This window comes from Misgurnus anguillicaudatus, chromosome 15 (assembly GCF_027580225.2).
Source record: "Misgurnus anguillicaudatus chromosome 15, ASM2758022v2, whole genome shotgun sequence".
Lineage (NCBI taxonomy): Eukaryota > Metazoa > Chordata > Actinopteri > Cypriniformes > Cobitidae > Misgurnus > Misgurnus anguillicaudatus.
This window is the reverse complement of record NC_073351.2, coordinates 23,572,297-23,590,788: the sequence shown is the minus strand read 5'-3', so window position 1 is coordinate 23,590,788 and position 18,492 is coordinate 23,572,297. Positions and strand designations below refer to the sequence as shown.

At 36.1% G+C, this 18,492-nt stretch overlaps 1 protein-coding gene across 2 annotated transcripts in view; it reads right to left on the bottom strand.

Annotated features, from left to right (window-relative positions):
• The window catches only part of megf11 (multiple EGF-like-domains 11), a 155,222-nt gene that overhangs the window by 100,969 nt on the left and 35,761 nt on the right, over nucleotides 1–18,492 (bottom strand). For both annotated transcript variants that reach the window (XM_055174098.2, XM_055174099.2), the window contains exons 4-5: nucleotides 17,719–17,820; nucleotides 17,104–17,204 (exon numbers count right to left, since the gene is read on the bottom strand). In XM_055174098.2, coding sequence (XP_055030073.2) covers nucleotides 17,104–17,204; nucleotides 17,719–17,820 — 203 coding nt within the window. The remainder of the gene's footprint in view (nucleotides 1–17,103; nucleotides 17,205–17,718; nucleotides 17,821–18,492) is intronic.

The window sequence follows — 18,492 nt, the reverse complement described above, 5'->3', positions numbered from 1 at the left end:
TGCTCAAACGCTGCGCCGGCCGGCCTCCGTGCTGTTTACGAAGACTGCAGTTTTCTTGATTATTCTTATTGAACAACACAGCGTCGAATTGATTGTCCATAGCATTAGTATTCCTGCCCAGGTCCTTGCATTCAGTCAGATATTGGGATTGGGACAAGTAATAAAATGACCTACATGGAGTTTATGTCAACCTTTTCTATTTTACTATTTTTAGCTGCATGGTACACTGGTGAAAAAGATTAATTAAATAGGCGTTATATAGGCGTATAGCATGAATAATGCTTGAGGTGGTGAAGGTCACCCGGCCAGCGGGACTCTGAGCGACAGGCTCTTATCTGAGGAAGGAAACAGTTGGGCCCTAAAGCTTCTGGAACAATTCACTTTGATTGGAATCAGCGGTGACTCTCCAAAGTATGAGTGGAGGAGAGCATGTACTTTTCAGCATGAAAAAAAAACACAGAAGAAGTGTCAGATGTCTTATCTTTGAATAAGATAACTTTGAAATATGTAAAGGTTCTTTCTATCAAGAGTTAATATGGCTGGTCTTCCATTTTTTTTAAAGGAAAAGGATAAACACCACATATGACCAACATTTATCTTGTCAATTTAATGTATGTGTTATGCTTCTCTCTGGCATTGGTGTGATAAGTCATCGCTAACCTTGATTATACATAAAAATCAATGTTTGTTAAAGGATTCAGCTTCTCGTACACTGTGAGAAAAATGATCAAGTAATTGTGCCTAGCTGTCACTTGGCCAGTACTCTTTTAAAGTACACAGTTTTTATATTTGTACTTTAGAGGTACATCTTGGTACCAAAGTGTGAATAATAGCACCAAACATTATGCAAATATTGGTACATTTTGTATACATATCTGTACCTAATTGGTTCATACACTGCAAAAAAAGATTTTTAAGAAAAAAAAAATGTATTTTTGTCTTGTTTTCAGTAAAAATATTTAAAAATTCTTAAATTAAGATGCTTTTTCTTGATGAGCAAAAAGACCCAAGAAAATAAGTCTAGTTTTTAGAACAAAAATATTAAATTTAAGTCATTTTTTTGTTCATAAAACAAGCAAAAAAATAAAAAATCTGCCAATGGGGTAAGCAAATTTGTCTTGAATTTTTCTTGAATTTAGTGTTTAAGAAAAATTTTCAAGATTTTTTGCTTACCCATTGGCAGATGTTTTTGCTTGTTTTATGCACAAAATCACTTAAATTGTATATTTTTGGTCTAAAAACTAGACTTATTTTTGCTTATCAAGAAAATACAAGAAGTTTTTAGATATTTTTACTGAAAACAAGACAAAAATGCAGCCCAGTCTCACGAAATTTCGTTATATAGTCACGTAACTTTTTAAAAATCTTTTTTCATGATATTATCACGAATTTCCGTGTTTTTCGTGATCGTATAACGAATTCCTGTTTTCTGCCAATGGGGTGAGAAAAATAAATCTAAAAATAAGTTTTCTTTTTTCTTAAACATTTAATTTAAGCAAAAATTTCTCACCCCATTGGCAGAAAATTTTGCTTGTTTTAAGCACAAATTCATTTAAATTGTATACGTGTCTAAAAGCTAGACTTATTTTCTTAATTTTGCTCATCAAGAAAATACATCTTGATTTAAGAATTTTTAGATATTTCTACTGAAAGCAAGACAAAAATACAGCCCAGTCTCACAAAATTTCGTTATATAGTCACGTAATTTTTTTAATTCTTTTTTCATGATGTGTTTTTTCGTGATCGTATAACAAATTCCTGTTTTCGTGTGATTATCACGTTTTGGTTACTCAACTGTTTTGTCCTATTTTCTTACCATTTTCGCTTTGTTTTAGGGTTAGATTTACATAAAATGGCATCCCTACCCAAACCCAACTCTAACCCTAACGCCAGGGGACATATAAAAAATAAATTAGAAAAAATAGTATAAACCAATATACACTGAAAAAAATTATTCATTGAATTTAATCAATTTTTTTAAGGTAAGTGGTTGCAATCAATTTATTTAAGCTACATTTAAACAAAAGTTTTATATTTTATTTTACTTTACTAATCTTTTTTGTTTAAATGTAGCTTAAATAAATTGATTGCAACCACTTACCTTAAAAAAATTGATTAAATTCAATGAATCATTTTTTTCAGTGTATAAAGTGACATTCTAATGCAAGTACCAAATCGAACCCTAAACCGAAGTGACAATGGTTTAAAAATAGGAAAAAGCAGTTGAGTAACCAATACGATATAATCACACGAAAACAGGAATTCGTTATACGATCACGAAAAAACGCAGATATTCGTGATAATATCACGAAAAAAAATTATGTGACTATATCACGAAACCTCGTGAGACTGGGTAGCAAAAATACTAATTAAGAAAGTAATTTTTTGCAGTGTAAGGACCTTTTTAAAGAGCACTGCCGCTGACCATTAACCTTTTAAAAAAAATTCTGACATGATGTTAATTTGAATAAATAAATCCAGAAAACAGACTGACTTCACCTATTTTCTTCTTGATTTTTCTATGTGTGACTTTAAACCACACAAGACTCACTCCATACTGAGCAATTTTTCAAGTTCTCTCACGTTCACAGGAGCCCAAAGTATGACACAAAATCTTAAATGTCAACACCGTTGGAACAGTGACTTGTTTTGGTAAAACCAGTAGAGCTGCATGCACATTATGTTTTGCTTATGATAATCTGTAAAATAGTTTTTCAAAATTTCAATACATATTTATACTTGATGCAAAGGGGTGCGAATTAATTTCTGAGGCGAGGGATTCTTTAAAGAAACAGCAAAGGATGTTTTTATGCGTGCATGGAAATACATCAGAATGCATACAACAACTCCAGTCCAGGTTCCAAGTAAATATTGTATACATACACAGCACATTGCTTGCAGTCTTGGTTGGTTGATAGCTGAAGTGCAGCCCTATACAATGAATATAAATATCACTGTGTATACAAATGAATCACGCTCATATAAGTGAACTAATATGCTGGTGGGCACACACTAAAGCTGGCCACATAATCTCTATAGATTTTCACTTATAAAGTTTTCAACCCGGACCTCACTATTGGGCAAAGGCATAGGAAGGATTGGGGTGGGAAATTCCCGAATACCCAGAGGATGTCGCTTACTGCAAAAATGCTCTTCAGACAAAAAATGCTAAACCTGCCACGGCAAATAATGCAGTATGGATTTACACATGAGAACCTGATATTCAAACGTGCCAGTTCTCCTTCAGCTTACAAAAAAGCAAAACTCTTAGCGTTTGTGCTGACAAAGACATCAATTTGAGGCAAGGTTAAATAAAGTCTTGATGAAATAATTGATTTTGTTACAATCAGCAATTTCTGATCAGACAGCAGGGAGGAAATGCAAATTTGTCACATCTTTTCAGCAAATTATAATGAATTTATGTAATGTGGGCGAAAGAATAAAACGACGCTTTCTCCCGAGAACTGAATTGACGTGCACGTCTATAATACTTGGGAAAATAGTCTTGCGTTTTAATTAAAACACAATGAATCTTCTTCCTTCTACACAAAAAGTCCATGTCTGTAGGCTCTGATGAAAAATGAAGTCTTTCATTTCGATAAAGCGCTAATCTAACTCATTACACATTGACGTTATCATACCATGTAACAATGGGGCTAATTGTAATTGTTATGCATTATTACACCGAATATTCATCCGGCCACAGATTCAAACATGCTTTCTGACAATCAGTCAATCAATCAAATTGAGGTTGTTCATTTTTCATCTTTAGGTATGTGGACATAACACAAAGAAGGATTTAGGATTAACTGCATTAAATGCAAAATCTAATCATCAAATCTTTCATTAAATCTACACCAACCCAACTTCAGACTGGGGCACAGAGCAATATTACAGCCTCACATGCAAGTAATTTCATCTCAGTACATGACAGTATGTGCAAGATCTCTGGTTCAGCTTTAAAGCATAACCCGCACACATGCAAAAACAGAGCTGCTTAAGAAATTATTAAAAAATATTTTTCTTTTTGAAGGCCAACCAGCTGCTTCACTCACAGAGTGTTACAGACTCTCACTTACACAGTTGGGATTTATAGTTCTAGCTTGCACAGGTTAAATGTTCAGTTTGAACTCACATGGTTTGGTCGTAACTTCAAAGCAGTCAAACTATAGCAGTCTAGGCCATTAATGAATAATATATTTTCAAAATGGGTAATAACGCAGTGTGATAATACTAAAAAACAGCTTATACAAAGCACACATGAAAAGATCAAATCTGAGGTGCTCAAATTGGGGAGAAAACTGTAAATATTGGGTTGTTTTAGCCCAAGTAGTGGAAGTAAAATTAGCATGCTGTATTTAATTGCTGTAAATAAATGGATAGCCTACATGATCTGTGTTATCTCAAAAAATAATTTACAAATATGCAAGAAAAGCTTTGTACTCTAAAAATATTTTATTTCTAACTAACAAGAGATAAAGAATTTACAAACGTGCAGAGAGCTTTCGGCACTCGGACAGCGCCATGAGTGTTTAGAAAAGCATTACATAAAAACGTTCTCATCTCATCATATCCAGGGGTACAAGGTCATCATATACAATAAATCCATGGGGTGGCATTTAAAAAAAAACATATATGCAATGTTTGCATTTGTTTAAAGCAAAACATTTAATTACATACCAGGCTACAGGTGAAGCAGCTCTTTGCGCCTTCTAACGTAGTATAATCGATTCTCATTTATGTCCAAGAGATTAAAAAATAATCTTTTACATTTTAATCCTTTGATTTTTCATATTTTTAAAAGTTTATGTGCTGCTGCGCATCCATGTGTGTAATAAATGTGATGAGCAAATGCGCGTTGTCATCCCGTTTATAGGCGCATATTACTAACGTGCTCATTAAATAACAAAAACAATATTGCGCCATTGACTTTAGACTTTAGAATAGGTTTTTGTTGGTCAATGGCGTAGTCTATTGTAGTTGCCTTAAAAAAGCAGCGCACCAACAATGCACCTGAACACACCTCATTTTCAGGGCAGAACGGCCATGGTTGCAAAATTGGGCGCAAATGCCCATTTGCTATTTAAACAACGTGGCGCAAAACGTGAAAATTATAATTAAGCCGGGTTGATGATAGAGCCCCTTATGTTTCAGGCTGTATCAAACAAAGATACAGAATTTGAGGAACAATCAATTGTTTGGAATTTGTTAATGGACATTTCTGATTAGTAAGTTTGTGGGTTTTTTTCAGTATGGACCTGCAAAACGTAACTTTAACGTAAATAGTAAAACTTCAGTCTAAACGTTAGCATATAGCATAGCATATAGCGCAAACTAAGCAGTTTACAACTTTGTTTTTAGTAACAACATTGCACTTAATTTAATGTGTCATTTAATGTTGGGGTGTACATCTCGACTGTAACGTCACAGTTGGTGTTATGTTGAGATTGGCCTGTTTTCCAGCGGTCTTTTGCATGCATGAGGTTTACATTAAAAGGAGGAAACAATCGCGTTTGAGGCTCACGGTATGTCTTTCCATTTACAGAACTCTTATTATTCTTCTATGCCTAGGTAAATAAAGTTTTACATTCTACAGTACCTTTAATTATTTCACCTAAAGTGACATTTTAAATTGAATAAACGTACATTTTTGGGCTGTTACCAATTTAAGTATTTTTTTAAGTTGATCCAACTTAAGTATACTGGACAGTAGTATCGTCTAATAGTAAGGTATCTGTACATTTGTCAAGCCATGTTGTCAAGTTTTCCTCTGACCACTGTAACAGCGTGTTGAGCCACATTTGTTATGGCAAGGAAAACTCTAGTGACCTGATTCATTGATCTCGTAGACTTTCAGAAAAAAAATGTACGCCAGCTACTACTGGTACCCTTTCAAAAAGTATAGATTTGCACCTAAACAGTTCATAGTAGAACCTCAGAGGTACATATTGGTCCCAAATGTATACATATCTGTACCTAATGGTACATACTGAGAATGTTTTAAAGGGCCATGAGCAGTGTTGGGTGTAACTAGTTACTTAGTAATTAGTTACTGTATAATTAAAGTACTTTTCCTTTGAAAAAGTAAAGTAAGGGATTACTCTTATTTTTCTTGTAATCTAATTACAGTTACTTCTGATGTAACTAAATACTGTGTATGGACTTGGACTCTAAACAATTATATATACTATAATACAATAGTGGATTAAACATGGTTTAAGTTTACAATTCTCACTATTAACTGGTAAATTATTAGCATTAATATTAATGATATGCTGGCTGTTTATTATTACTTAATAGCACATATTAATGCCTGATTCTGCAAAACCTTATTCTACATCCTTAACCCTCCCCATTTCTACCAATACTTAAAATGTATAACTTCTTTAGTATTAGTTGTTGGAGTATATTTAGGCAAAAGTAGTTAATAGTTAGTTAAAAGAGAGAATTGGACCCTAAAGTGGGACCATAATAATTGATGTACTTTTATATATTATTAATTCGAGCCATTTCAAGCCTATACTTGTATCATGTAATAAATAGGATTTAGAAAGTAATTAGTAATACGCAATTAAATACTTTTTGGAGAGAGTAATTTGTAATCTAAATACATGATTGAAGATGTAATTAGGAACTAGTAATTAATTACTTTTTTAAGTAACTTACCCAACACTGCATGAGTGTGGTTCCTTATTTCAAAATATGTGTTTTTCGCGTCGAGTGAACCTATGTGCCTCATGTGTCTTGTCAAAATAAATGCCTGCTGCAGACGCGTCTAAAGGGTTTTGATAAAAGAGACGGTTGCGTTTGCCAGATTCTCACATAATCTCATGCGTATTCAGAGTTTACTGTTAAGGGAGTGTCTTGCGTGTATTTTGTGAACATGAGCGTCTCTTTTATTATAAACTGTTTTGACGCGTATGCAGCAGGCACTTATTTTGACAAAACACGTGATGCACATGGTTCATAAGACGCAACAAACACATATTTTGAAAACGCAAGAAACACACGACACTCCAAACACATATTTTGAATTTGCCCCCCTCGGATGAGCAGTCACGAGCCGCCACTGGTACTGCCCCAGTGAAAGCTGGAGTACATATTTTGACCATTTTTTTAATTCATTGCGTTAACAGTTCGATTCTCAAGAAAACACACATACTGACATACTGATAATAAAGAAAAATTTAATGCATTGCAAGTCGCTTTGTATAAAAAGCCGAATGCATAAATAAATGTATCAATTGATGCATTAATACAGAATCAACTGATGTGCGATCAGGTGTGTGTGTATATGTCTGGACAAGCTTGGCTCAACCAATCAGATTCAGCCTGAACAATGAGTTGTACAAAGCCTTGTTTCGATCAACCGTACAGCCATGCTTGGATTTGATCTGTATGAATGTGACCAGGTTCATACCCCCTTAAACTGAACAACAGTGGAGAAACAATAAGCACAACGTGTTGGCTGAGGTCACTGAGGAGAAAAAAAACGATGCTTACCGTTTTCTCAACAGACAGCATGGTTTCATTAAAACAACAACAACTGTTAACATGAAATTGTTGCAGCTATTGTGTGGTAATGAGAATTTTATTGATTATAGGCATTGCCTTCCTCCATTCAGACCAGCAGACAATGTCAAAACTGATCCCTATCCCAGCTGCACCTAATCCCATGCCTGTTACTGGTGCCTTCAGGCTACAGATAGAGCTGCCCAAAATCCCACTTAATAAGGACAAAAACATGAGACCATCTTTATCTTCAACAGACCATGGTCACTCTCTTTCAGCCATAAAAAAATTCTTGTTACGAAAGGTCACTGTTGAAACCTTCTTTCTGAAATGACCTTTAGTCACTGTAAAAAAGACAACATCTGGTGAACAAGCTGTTGATTTACAAGTGGTGGTTGACACTGTGCTTTTTAACCTCGTTATTGTTCATCTTTTTAAAAATTTCAATCAAAAGAACATTTCAGAAGAGAACAATTTACAAGGAATTAATTATATGCGCTGATATGCCTGCGTGGTTTTAGCACCTGATTCGCTAAATGAAACATGCAAATCAGCTAACGGCACAAACACAGCCAAAAGAATCTGTGCTGAATGCAGCTCAGTTGCGGCATAGCGTTAGCAACACAAAGGTCATAGTTCAAACCCAGGGAGTACACAAACTGCTAAAATCTATAGTTTGTAATGCACTGTAAGTTGCTTTGTCTTAGATGTAAGTTGCATGGTGCAATTCCCCACATTGCATCTAGTAAATTGTGAAGAATGCAGTTCTACCAAAATGTTGGATACTTTTTATAAAAACTATACAGCATTGTGTCACGATGACTTTTCTTAAAGGTCACGTTCTTCCTGATCCCATTTTTCAAACTTTAGTTAGTGTGTAATGTTGCTGTTTGAGCATCAATAATACCTGCAAAATGATAAAGCTCAAAGTTCACAGCCAGGCGATATATTTTCTTTAATAGATTTCCCCTTTAAAAGCCTACAGCGAACGGCTGGTTTGGACTACAACCCTTTACTTCCTGGTTGAATGACGTTTTTGACTATACTTCGCCCACAGAAATACGTCAGTCGCCAACTCAAACGGCTCTGCTAAGCTAAACTGCTGTCGAATCACAACACACTAAACAAACTACACAATCAGAACTCGTTACGTATTCATAGAACAAGGAAGACATCAGCCGTTTTTAGGACAATGAAAACAGCGGTATACAGACAAATAGATTGTGTGAAATTTTTTTGCATGTAGAACATGAAAATGTTATAATATACGCACTGTAAACACAATCAAAGTTTCAAAAAACAGGAAGAACGTGACCTTTAAAGATGGGGTAAGCTGTTTTTTTGGTGAACGTTGTTGATATTTTAAATCACCAAAACAAACACCCCCCACCCCCAAAAGAATCTGTGCCAGCCGATGTCGATGATGTCGAAAATGAGTGAAAGCAATGTGTGTTACTACATTGAAAAAAATTATTTAGCATTTACTTTTTCAAGTTTAATCAACTAGGATTTACAAGTCATTTTAACTATCTCGACAAGTGAACTTATTAAATCAAGTCAAATTTGCTTCAGTTATGTCAACTTTATTGTATATGTTACAGCATCTTATCAGTAGTCAATACAGTTGAAATGAAAAAATAAAAAATGAAGTTTTTTTATAGTGTATAGTAATCCAGGTCGAATGTGTTTTGGTAGTACTGCACTTTTTAATGTGTGAATGATTTTGCTCAGTTTCACGCTGAAGGCGACGTTCAACACCTGGCACAAAAGGAAGAGGCAGAGGTCTGAATGTCTGCACAAACAAACGCCTGGAAACAGGAGAAATATACAGACCGGATTCGTTTTCCAGATAACGTTTGAGTTTCAACGTGTCCCCCAAGACTTTGATTTTATGTACCGCTTTAGACGGGACTAAAATTCACAGGCTTTTCTAGAGATGAGATTGTCTGTTTCATGCCTTTAAGCATTGCAGAAGATCACATGCTCTCATGTTTGTGATGTATGAAATTTTGCTTTAAATTTAAAATGATTACAGAACATGTAATTTATTGATTTAATTTTAACTAATCAATATAAATCATACAAATACTACTAAAGTAGCCTACGTGTTTAATATAACTGGCTGCTTATAATAAACCCACATAAATGAAGAAATCCTGATTAATAACAATTTATTAACTTCATTAAAGGATTAGTCCATTTTCTTAAAACAAAAATCCAGATAATTTACTCATCACCATGTCATCCAAAATGTTGATGTCTTTCTTTGTTCAGTCGAGAAGAAATTATGGTTTTTGAGGAAAACATTGCAGGATTTTTCTCATTTTGGTGGACTTTGGTAGAGCCCAACATTTGATGCTTAACTCAACACTTGACGGTTTTTTTTCAACGGAGTTTCAAACGACTGTGAACGATCCCGGGCGAGGCGTGGGGGTCTTGTCTAGCGAAACGATTGTCATTTTTGACAGGAAGAGTGGCAGATATGTACTTTTAAAGCACAACATTTCGTCTAGGTCCGGTCCAGCGCGACCTAACGTAAATGCGTAGTGATGTAGGGAGGTCACGTGTTACATATATAAAACAAACATTTGTGGACCATTTTAAACAATAAACTGCCACAAATACATTAATTAGTATCAGTTGACATACAACAATGTAGGAACGGTCCTCTTTCAAGACGCTTGTAAAACACTGGGGCGGAGTTCGTCCTCTGTGACCTCTTGACGTCATGACGTATTGCGTGGGGTCAGCTGGCGCATCACGACCGGATCTACATGACGAGAAGTTGTGCTTTAAAAGTGTATATTTGTTATTTTTATTGTCAAAAATGACAATCGTTTTGCTAAATAAGACCCTTATGCCTCGTTTGGGATTGTTTATAGTCCTTTGAAACTCAGTTGAAAAAAACTGTTAAGTGTTGAGTTAAGTATTAAGTGTTGGGCTCTATTAAAGTCCATTAAAATTAAAAAAATCCTGCAATGTTTTCCTCAAAAACCATAATTTCTTCTCGACTGAACAAAGAAAGACATCAACATTTAATTAAAGGAACAGTATGTAAGAAATGTATATAATTGAATCATAAAATGGCCCTGATATGTCACTAGACATTAAGAAATCATTTTCATTTCAAATACTTATATCACTGACAACAGTGGTCTGGCCAGCACATTGTCATTTAAAAAGTGGAGTTGCAGCCCTCAACCAGTTGTGTGATTGCAGTACCAGTTTTAGCCACAAGTTTTGTGATTGCAATACCAGTTTTGGCCACAATCCTACATACTGTTCATTTACCATTCCGGAGTGGACAAAAATAAGTTTGAGTATCTTATCTGATACTGATATTACAGTGACCAGTCTAATGTATGAGATTTGGGTCATTTTGCTTTAATTCAATGGAATGCAGGAAGTACAATATACATGGGTTAGTAAGACACATTGGCCAAAAATAGAAATTCGGACTGGATTAAAATGATCAGAAGACATCTGAGTTCGGCAAAGAACCGTAGGTAAATTGCTCTACAACTTTCACAGATGTCGTAAGAGAAAAACACATGGCTGATTCGGAAGGGATAAAAACACAGAGGACCTCTGAGAAGCCCAATTTCCTCAGAGGTCCCACTATAAAACTAATCCGTCCGAATAGGGCTATAGAGTGCATGCACATGTTGCAGGCTCAGAGACTTGAAGTAGCGCATGTAATTGTCCTTGCTCGACTGAATTTTTTCTCCAGTATTTGCTAGAACTCTGTAAAGGTTTGATAGAACTGAGCACACTATCATCCCCATCATTAGTAGACACGCCCCTTACTGCTAATTGGCTACAAGTGTATCCTAGTACTTGGCCTGACACATTTTTCAAAGTGTTTTTCAAATAGCGCTCACCCCCTCTTTAAACAGGCGTAACACTGTGCTCTGCTAATACCTATGGGCCTGGTTAAAGGAACACGCCCAGATTTTGGGAATTTAGCTTATTCACCGTATCCCCCATAGTTAGATAAGTCCATACATACCTTTCACATCTCTTTGCGTGCTGTAACTCTGTCTGATGCAGCCCCCGCTAGCTTAGCTTAGCACAAAGACTGGAAGTGAATGGCTCCAGCTAACCTACAGCTCCCAATAAGTGACAAAATAACGGCAACATTTTCCTATTTATGTGTTGTGATTTGTATAGAAACACGTGTAAAAATAACAAGGTCATATGAGACACAGCCATCTTCTAACAGTATACATACTGGGAACTATATTCTCAGAAGACGAGGCACTGCTACATGGGCGGAGTGATTTGCACAACTCTGGCCGAACTCTTTGCTCCTTACCCGGGGGCTTCTCGGGTGCTGCGAGCAAATCACTCCGCCTAAATAGCAGTCCTTCATCTTCTGAAAATATAGTTCCCAGTATATATACTGTTAAAAGATGGCTGTGTCTCATATCACCTTGTTGTTTGTACGCGGTGTGACTGTGCAAATCACAGCACATAAATAGGAAAATGCTGGCGTTATTTTGTCACTTATTGGGAGCAGTATGCTAGCTGGAGCCATTCACTTCCAGACTTTGTGCTAAGCTAAGCTAAGCTAGCGGGGGCTGCGTCAGACAGAGTTACAGCACGCAAAGAGATGAGAACAGTATGTATGGACTTATCTAACTCTCTATCCTTTCCTTTAAACTGGATTGTGAGCGGTTCATAAATAAGACACAGGTTTTAGCATTTTAAGGGTAGCAGAATTAAAATCACAATGTCCTTTGTTTTCGTTGTCATTTACATTTGTAAATTACAAGATTTTTTTAGACACTTTCATTGTCATTGTACAAGATTATACAACAAAATTTAAATTACAAAGTTGTTAAATCAAAAACTTTTTTAAACACAAAGACTTGCTGTAAGCTTGGTTACTGACATGAAAACGGCAATATAACTGCTGGGTCTCAATGTCTCTCACCAAGATAATGTGTGAAATTCTCTTTTGATACATGATTTCATATAAGACCACTGGAGGTTTGTAATCATCATTTCGGCCGCGTCTGTGGCGTATTCTCTTTTCTTCATATTATTAAACCGAAGTTTTATTATTCCTGCAGAGCTAGATTTCAGGCCCATATCAGGGCTAAATGTAGACTGTTAATTTCTCCCTATTCATAGAGGTCCAATTAAAATACATAGGCTGAAGGATTACATGACATAATTCTTATGAATCTCAGAATCCTTTAAGAATGGACATTGAACTGGAGCAGAATACATTTGCTTCTCTTTTGATCAGAGCATAAAAGTATGATGCAGCAGACCAAAATTTCATCAGATTTTGGGCAGTCTGGGCAATACAGTCTTCACTAGTAAGTCCTACAGGCATAACGCCATCCACCTAGGACCATACCGAACAGCTCGACCCACCTCTTGTTAATAACACAGAGTAGCTGTGAGGGCATCAATCCCATTTGCAGTAATGCTACATGTGTTGATTTGATCCCCTCCCTGGAGCTGGGGAAGACTGTCATTTACCTCATCACCTTGACACGGTATTGTGTGAGGTTATTCATGCTGAGATTTTTGCATATTGTCAAGCAACCGCTGAGCCAAAGGTCTGAGCTGACTGATAGCATTCGCTCACTCATGATTAAGCCATATTAAAGGATAATGAGTCTGGCCTGCACAATAGCACCAATACTGAATACCTATATGGCATTCTGTTGTTTTATACTTGTGATTCTTGCACACCGAGTCTGAAATTCTTGTATGAAATGTTAACCAGCGTTTTTCGCACCCATAGCAAGCATTTTGAGAGAACGCCAAAATCCAGAAAAGCGATTGACAAATTGATTCACATCATCTCACAGCACAAAAGCGTGGAATACAAAGACACTCTGATAGTGACGTGACTGTCAAGTGTGGAAGCCAATACTCGAAATGTGACCTCTGCATTTAACCCATCCAAGTGAGTAGTGAACACACACACACCGGAGCAGAGGACATCTATCGTTGCAGCCCCCGGGGAGCAAGGTGCCTTGCTCAGGGACCCTCAATCACATCCTGCCGGCTGTGAGACTAGAACCGGCGACCTCGGGTACCAAAGATCATATTGTATTGTGCTCAAGTTAGCTAAACAATAGCTTGTAGCTTATGTCATTCATCCATTTGTAGTGAATAATGCTAACATTATGAAGACTACTGTTTTGTGATTATTTTGTGAATTGTTAATAATACGCATCAGACTTAGCACGCAAGGTTTCTGTTTGTTATAAATTTGTAAGATGGCAAATACGAAAAATAGCATATGACAATTTTGGACTACAGTGTGCAAAGATCTTTAATCTTTGAAGCAATTCAGGACCAACTTTTTATACCGAAGTCAGATTCAATTTCAGGATCAGTGTAGATTGTGTTCTTCATCTGGTTAATAGTTTTTCTTCACATTGTTACATAAACTGCACTTTGGTTCTCACATCATCACGCCTACACGCCCAGTTGTTACAGAATGGATGGAAAGGGACAAAAGGAACGCAAGGGGTATAAATACAAAAGTGTGTCTCAATCAGATCCCTAGTTCAGTAGGAAGTGCACTGTCCAGGGAGTCAGACATTTCTAAGATGTCGTTGTCAAAATTGCTCCAGTGCATTGAAACATTTGCTTTCTTGAAAATCCCAGAATGCACCGTAAAAGCCAATGCGATGAGGTTGTTCACTACAATAACCTAACAGAGACATTGTTAAGGTTCTGAAGTCTTTCAGTTATAAATTTATAAAGACATGGTCTTATTATCTACCCTTAAGAGTATTATCATTCGCCTCTAATAGGCATGAAAGAAAATAGTGCTGCAAATCTAGATTTCTAATTTATATAAATGTGTTATTTGCCTCTTTAATTTATATTTATTTGCTTAAATATGAATTTTCTGCTTTTTTATTTCGTTACCTGTTTTACCGCCATTGACGAGTTATCTCATCAATTAAAGCAGTGCTTCTCAAATAGTGGGGCGGGACCCCCAGGGGGGCTCGAAGCGACACCAGGGGGGGCGCGCGAGACCCTGGGGAAAAATACTTTTTCAGGAAGTGACTTTTTTGCACTGTCACTTAAAGACATTACACCCCAATCACGCTGATAAGCCGCTTGAGTTTTTATTATTATTTATTGATTATATTTAATTTAATTTTTCAGTATCAAATGGTCAAAAAATATTTAAATAAGGATTGATTTTTTTTCAGGCAAATTGATGCATTTTAAGTCTTTTCTGTTACAGACTAAAAACAATGTTAATAAAGTTAGTCTTTGCTGTAAGTTGATCAATATTTCTTTTTTTGTGTTTTCTTTAATGTTAATAAGGATACAATGTTTTGCAGATGTGTCATTTTATAGATAAATTATACTATTTACAGTTGCGGCGGAGAGTAGGGGGGGGGGCGCGAAATGTTTACTTCTTCCTAGGGGGGGCATGACAGAAAATAATTGAGAAGCACTGAATTAAAGCAACACTAAAGAGTTTTTGCTCTTTGCTCCCCCTAAAGGTTGGAAGCGGAATTTTTCATTACCACTGTCGTAAATAATTTAGCCTACTTCACCAAAGCTGGCTCTGATTGGATTGTAGGTCTGCCGTAAAGCAAGTTTTTGTAGTTTTCACTCGAACTACAGGACAGATGGTTGGAAACTTCTTTAGTGCGGTTTTGGCCGATCGAGGGCTGCAAAACGAATGTGAAAGTGCAGTTCACCCTGTTTCGAGTGGATGAACGACTGAAACTTTTTTGGAAACGTTATTTTAAGGTAAAAAAAACTCTTTAGTGTTGTTGTAAGAGAAACATTTGCATAAAAAAGTGTTCCTAATGAGGTTTTATGTTAATCTGTAATACCGCGATTATCCACTGAATAGCTAGATCACTAGATTAGCCAATTTATAAAAAAAAACTGAAGCAAAAAAATGTTTTACTAATTTTAAACTCTGTGTGTGTTTTGATAATCATTCTGAATCTCTAACAAAATTCCCTCTCAAAAATGCAATTATTTCAGCTTTTTGCAAAAAAAATTGTAAGAAAAATACCCATATTTAAGAGTTTTTAGGCAGAGAAAAAATATAGATAGGAAGAAATGTTTTTTCCCATTTAATTTGTTTGTTTATTGTTTGTTTGAAAGCAGAGAGTCGGTTCTTTCATTTGATATATTTCTATGTTTATATATTTTTTGAAGAAAATTTTCCTGGAAGGCATTTTGTAAAACTTTTGTGAAAATCACAAAAAATGCTGGCAGGCAAAAAAAATAATGGCTGGTGGGGATTTATTTTTTATGTCTGAATGTAATTATGTTTGTACACTCATTGTGCATCAGGACAAGCACAAATATTATTTGTGCACATGTGGGTAATTATTTAACCCAAATGGTTTCCAAATGGTTATGTTTTTTATTATTTTAATAATTTGGTACTAATTGTCATAGATCACAAGATCATGATTTCTGAATTAGTCTGTGTCAATTCTGTCAAACTCTGTTACCAAGGTAGTGTAACAGTGAAACGCGTCGCGTTACTCACTCTAGATTACTCGTGAGATTTAACTTTGTGTCAATTATTGAAACTATAGCGAAGACACTTTTGAGGCGAATAGCGCGTGTTTTTTGCCGCCCAAATCGCGTCATTCGCATCGCCCAACGCGAGGATGCATCTGATCGCATCTTTCCATTGACTTTGTATGTAATATACTCGCGCAAATCGTTCAACTGGCATCTGGTGTGAACCCACAGTTACTGTGAGAGAGTGTATGGTTTTCTGTCAATATGACCAGTTCTTTTACATACTGTCAACACTTACTATACCTTGCTGGTATCTTTAGTCTTTGCTGGTCACCGAATTTGCATTCATGATTTGAAACTGAGGAGCAAAATAAAACTTTATGATAAACAAGGCACACCAAAAGAAATTAACAGTGGAATCAGAAACAAAAACAAGACTAAGGGCAAATTTCCTCACAAAAAAGTACAAGACCTGAACAATTCAAAATCAAAGCATGAACACAGCACCAGCCACGGGAAATATGCAAACACAACACACGGTAACACAATCCCTTACAAAACCAAAACACACATTCACAGTCTTGGCGAAACACTGGCAATGAAGACAACAAAGTAACATAAAAGCTAACATTTCTGACATTTATTGCTCATAAAAAAATCACAAAACTTAGATTTAGACCGCAGTGACTGAAAGTTGTTATTTCCTTAATGTGGGTATTATCTCTGGAACTGGAGGAATTAGGAAAAAGTATTTGCATGTGAATCACCCAAGGTTTTTGTCTAAAAATCAGTGATAACTGAATGCTATTTACACTGTTGTAATGACTTACTGGCACTGTTTAACCTGAATATATTAGCAAACACAAATTAAACTGAAACAGTGATGAAAAGAAAAATTTTGCTAGATATATGCAGTGGCAAAAATGCCTCAAAGATGTCTGAGATTTTGATGAATGTCTCGAGAGGAAGGAGGTGCAGAGTTCAAGGCTTAAGAGAACATTGCTCAAGCGAATGAATGCTTTCATTGTGCTCATAACCACGTGCAAAAAAGAGAAATTGCATTGATTTAGGTAAAAAATATGCGAGCAAAATGCAAAAGACACTTACGGACACACAAGTCTCCACTTTCAAAGTACCCAGGGCAACACTGAGAGCGACGACGGTACATGGTCCTCACGCCGCGCCGATATGCTGTCTTATAGCTGGTCCTGAGATAGAAAATGCAGGCACAAAGAAAAGTATGAACATCAATAATCTGGCAGGTAAGCTTTGCAAGGACAGAGACACAAGGACATGCAGCTGACTACCTTCAGCTTTACTTTTAAGATGCACATTAAACAGGTGGAAAGGGGAAAATAAACATACTTAATATAAGTAAAAAAAAAAGTTTCTGTGTTAGTTGAAGGACATTTCCCTTCTGCATCCTAGATTCGGCATAGTGACTCACTGGGCACACAGCTTTTAGCCGGGACACCGGCGATAAAGTCTTTAATGTAGCAATTAAAGCCAGTATAATGTCTGATGACAGTCAAACGACCATTTCTATCGCAGCGCTGACCACTACAATCACGCCTGATAACATTAACACCCGGTAATAAAGACACTGGCACATCAGCATCTCTTCCGACACCTTGATTTTTATATGCCTGCTGGGAGAGTGCTGCTGGTGGCCATGGAGTCGAATCTTAAGTACAGTAGATCAAAGGTCAGGCTCATGCTCACCTGTGTCTGGTGCATTTAAACCAGTTGAGGATGTCGGTGCACCTAGTGTAGTAGATTTGGTCGAAAGGATGGGCGTAGGACTCCTGAACAGTCACCGCATAGCTGAGAGATGGAAAAACTAGGGTAAGATTTCAATCTTGTTTTGAATTATTTTGTCCCATTGCATAATTGTCTGAAAATCCTATGATAGCCTGTTTAGTGGTAAGTTCTCATTGTGACAACCTTCCCATAAAGCATGCAGTGGCTAGCACATTTATAAGACCACCTGTCTATTTGTCTCAAAGACTATCCTGCATCGTGAAATATTTTAATAGGGACTCATTCCTTTTCAGAGTTCTTAACGTTTCACCATTTTTGGCAGGAGTGAGGAATGTCAGATTGATTCGTGTTTTTATACCCAAGCTGAATATTATTTTTTTATTTAAGCTAAAATATTCAACTTCTCTCAGAAGTCAGAAATTAACAAAGCATAACATTCAACCTTTAAAATTTATTTTCTTTTAAGGACTGCAAGTAAATAACTGTAAATGCTCATCTGAAAAAAAAATTAAGTGACATGTTTTATTACTTTTTTTGCATTTCTTGTAAAACAGTACATAAAAAAATATGATCAACATAAAATATATTTTAGCATTAAAACGGCTTTAATGTAGCAATCATTTCTTAGTCATGTGTTTAATACTCTATACACCACAGGGCTGTTGAATGGTTCATTCTGATTGGCTGAGTACATTTTTCAGTAAACACACACCTATGAAGTAGTTCCTGGTATGT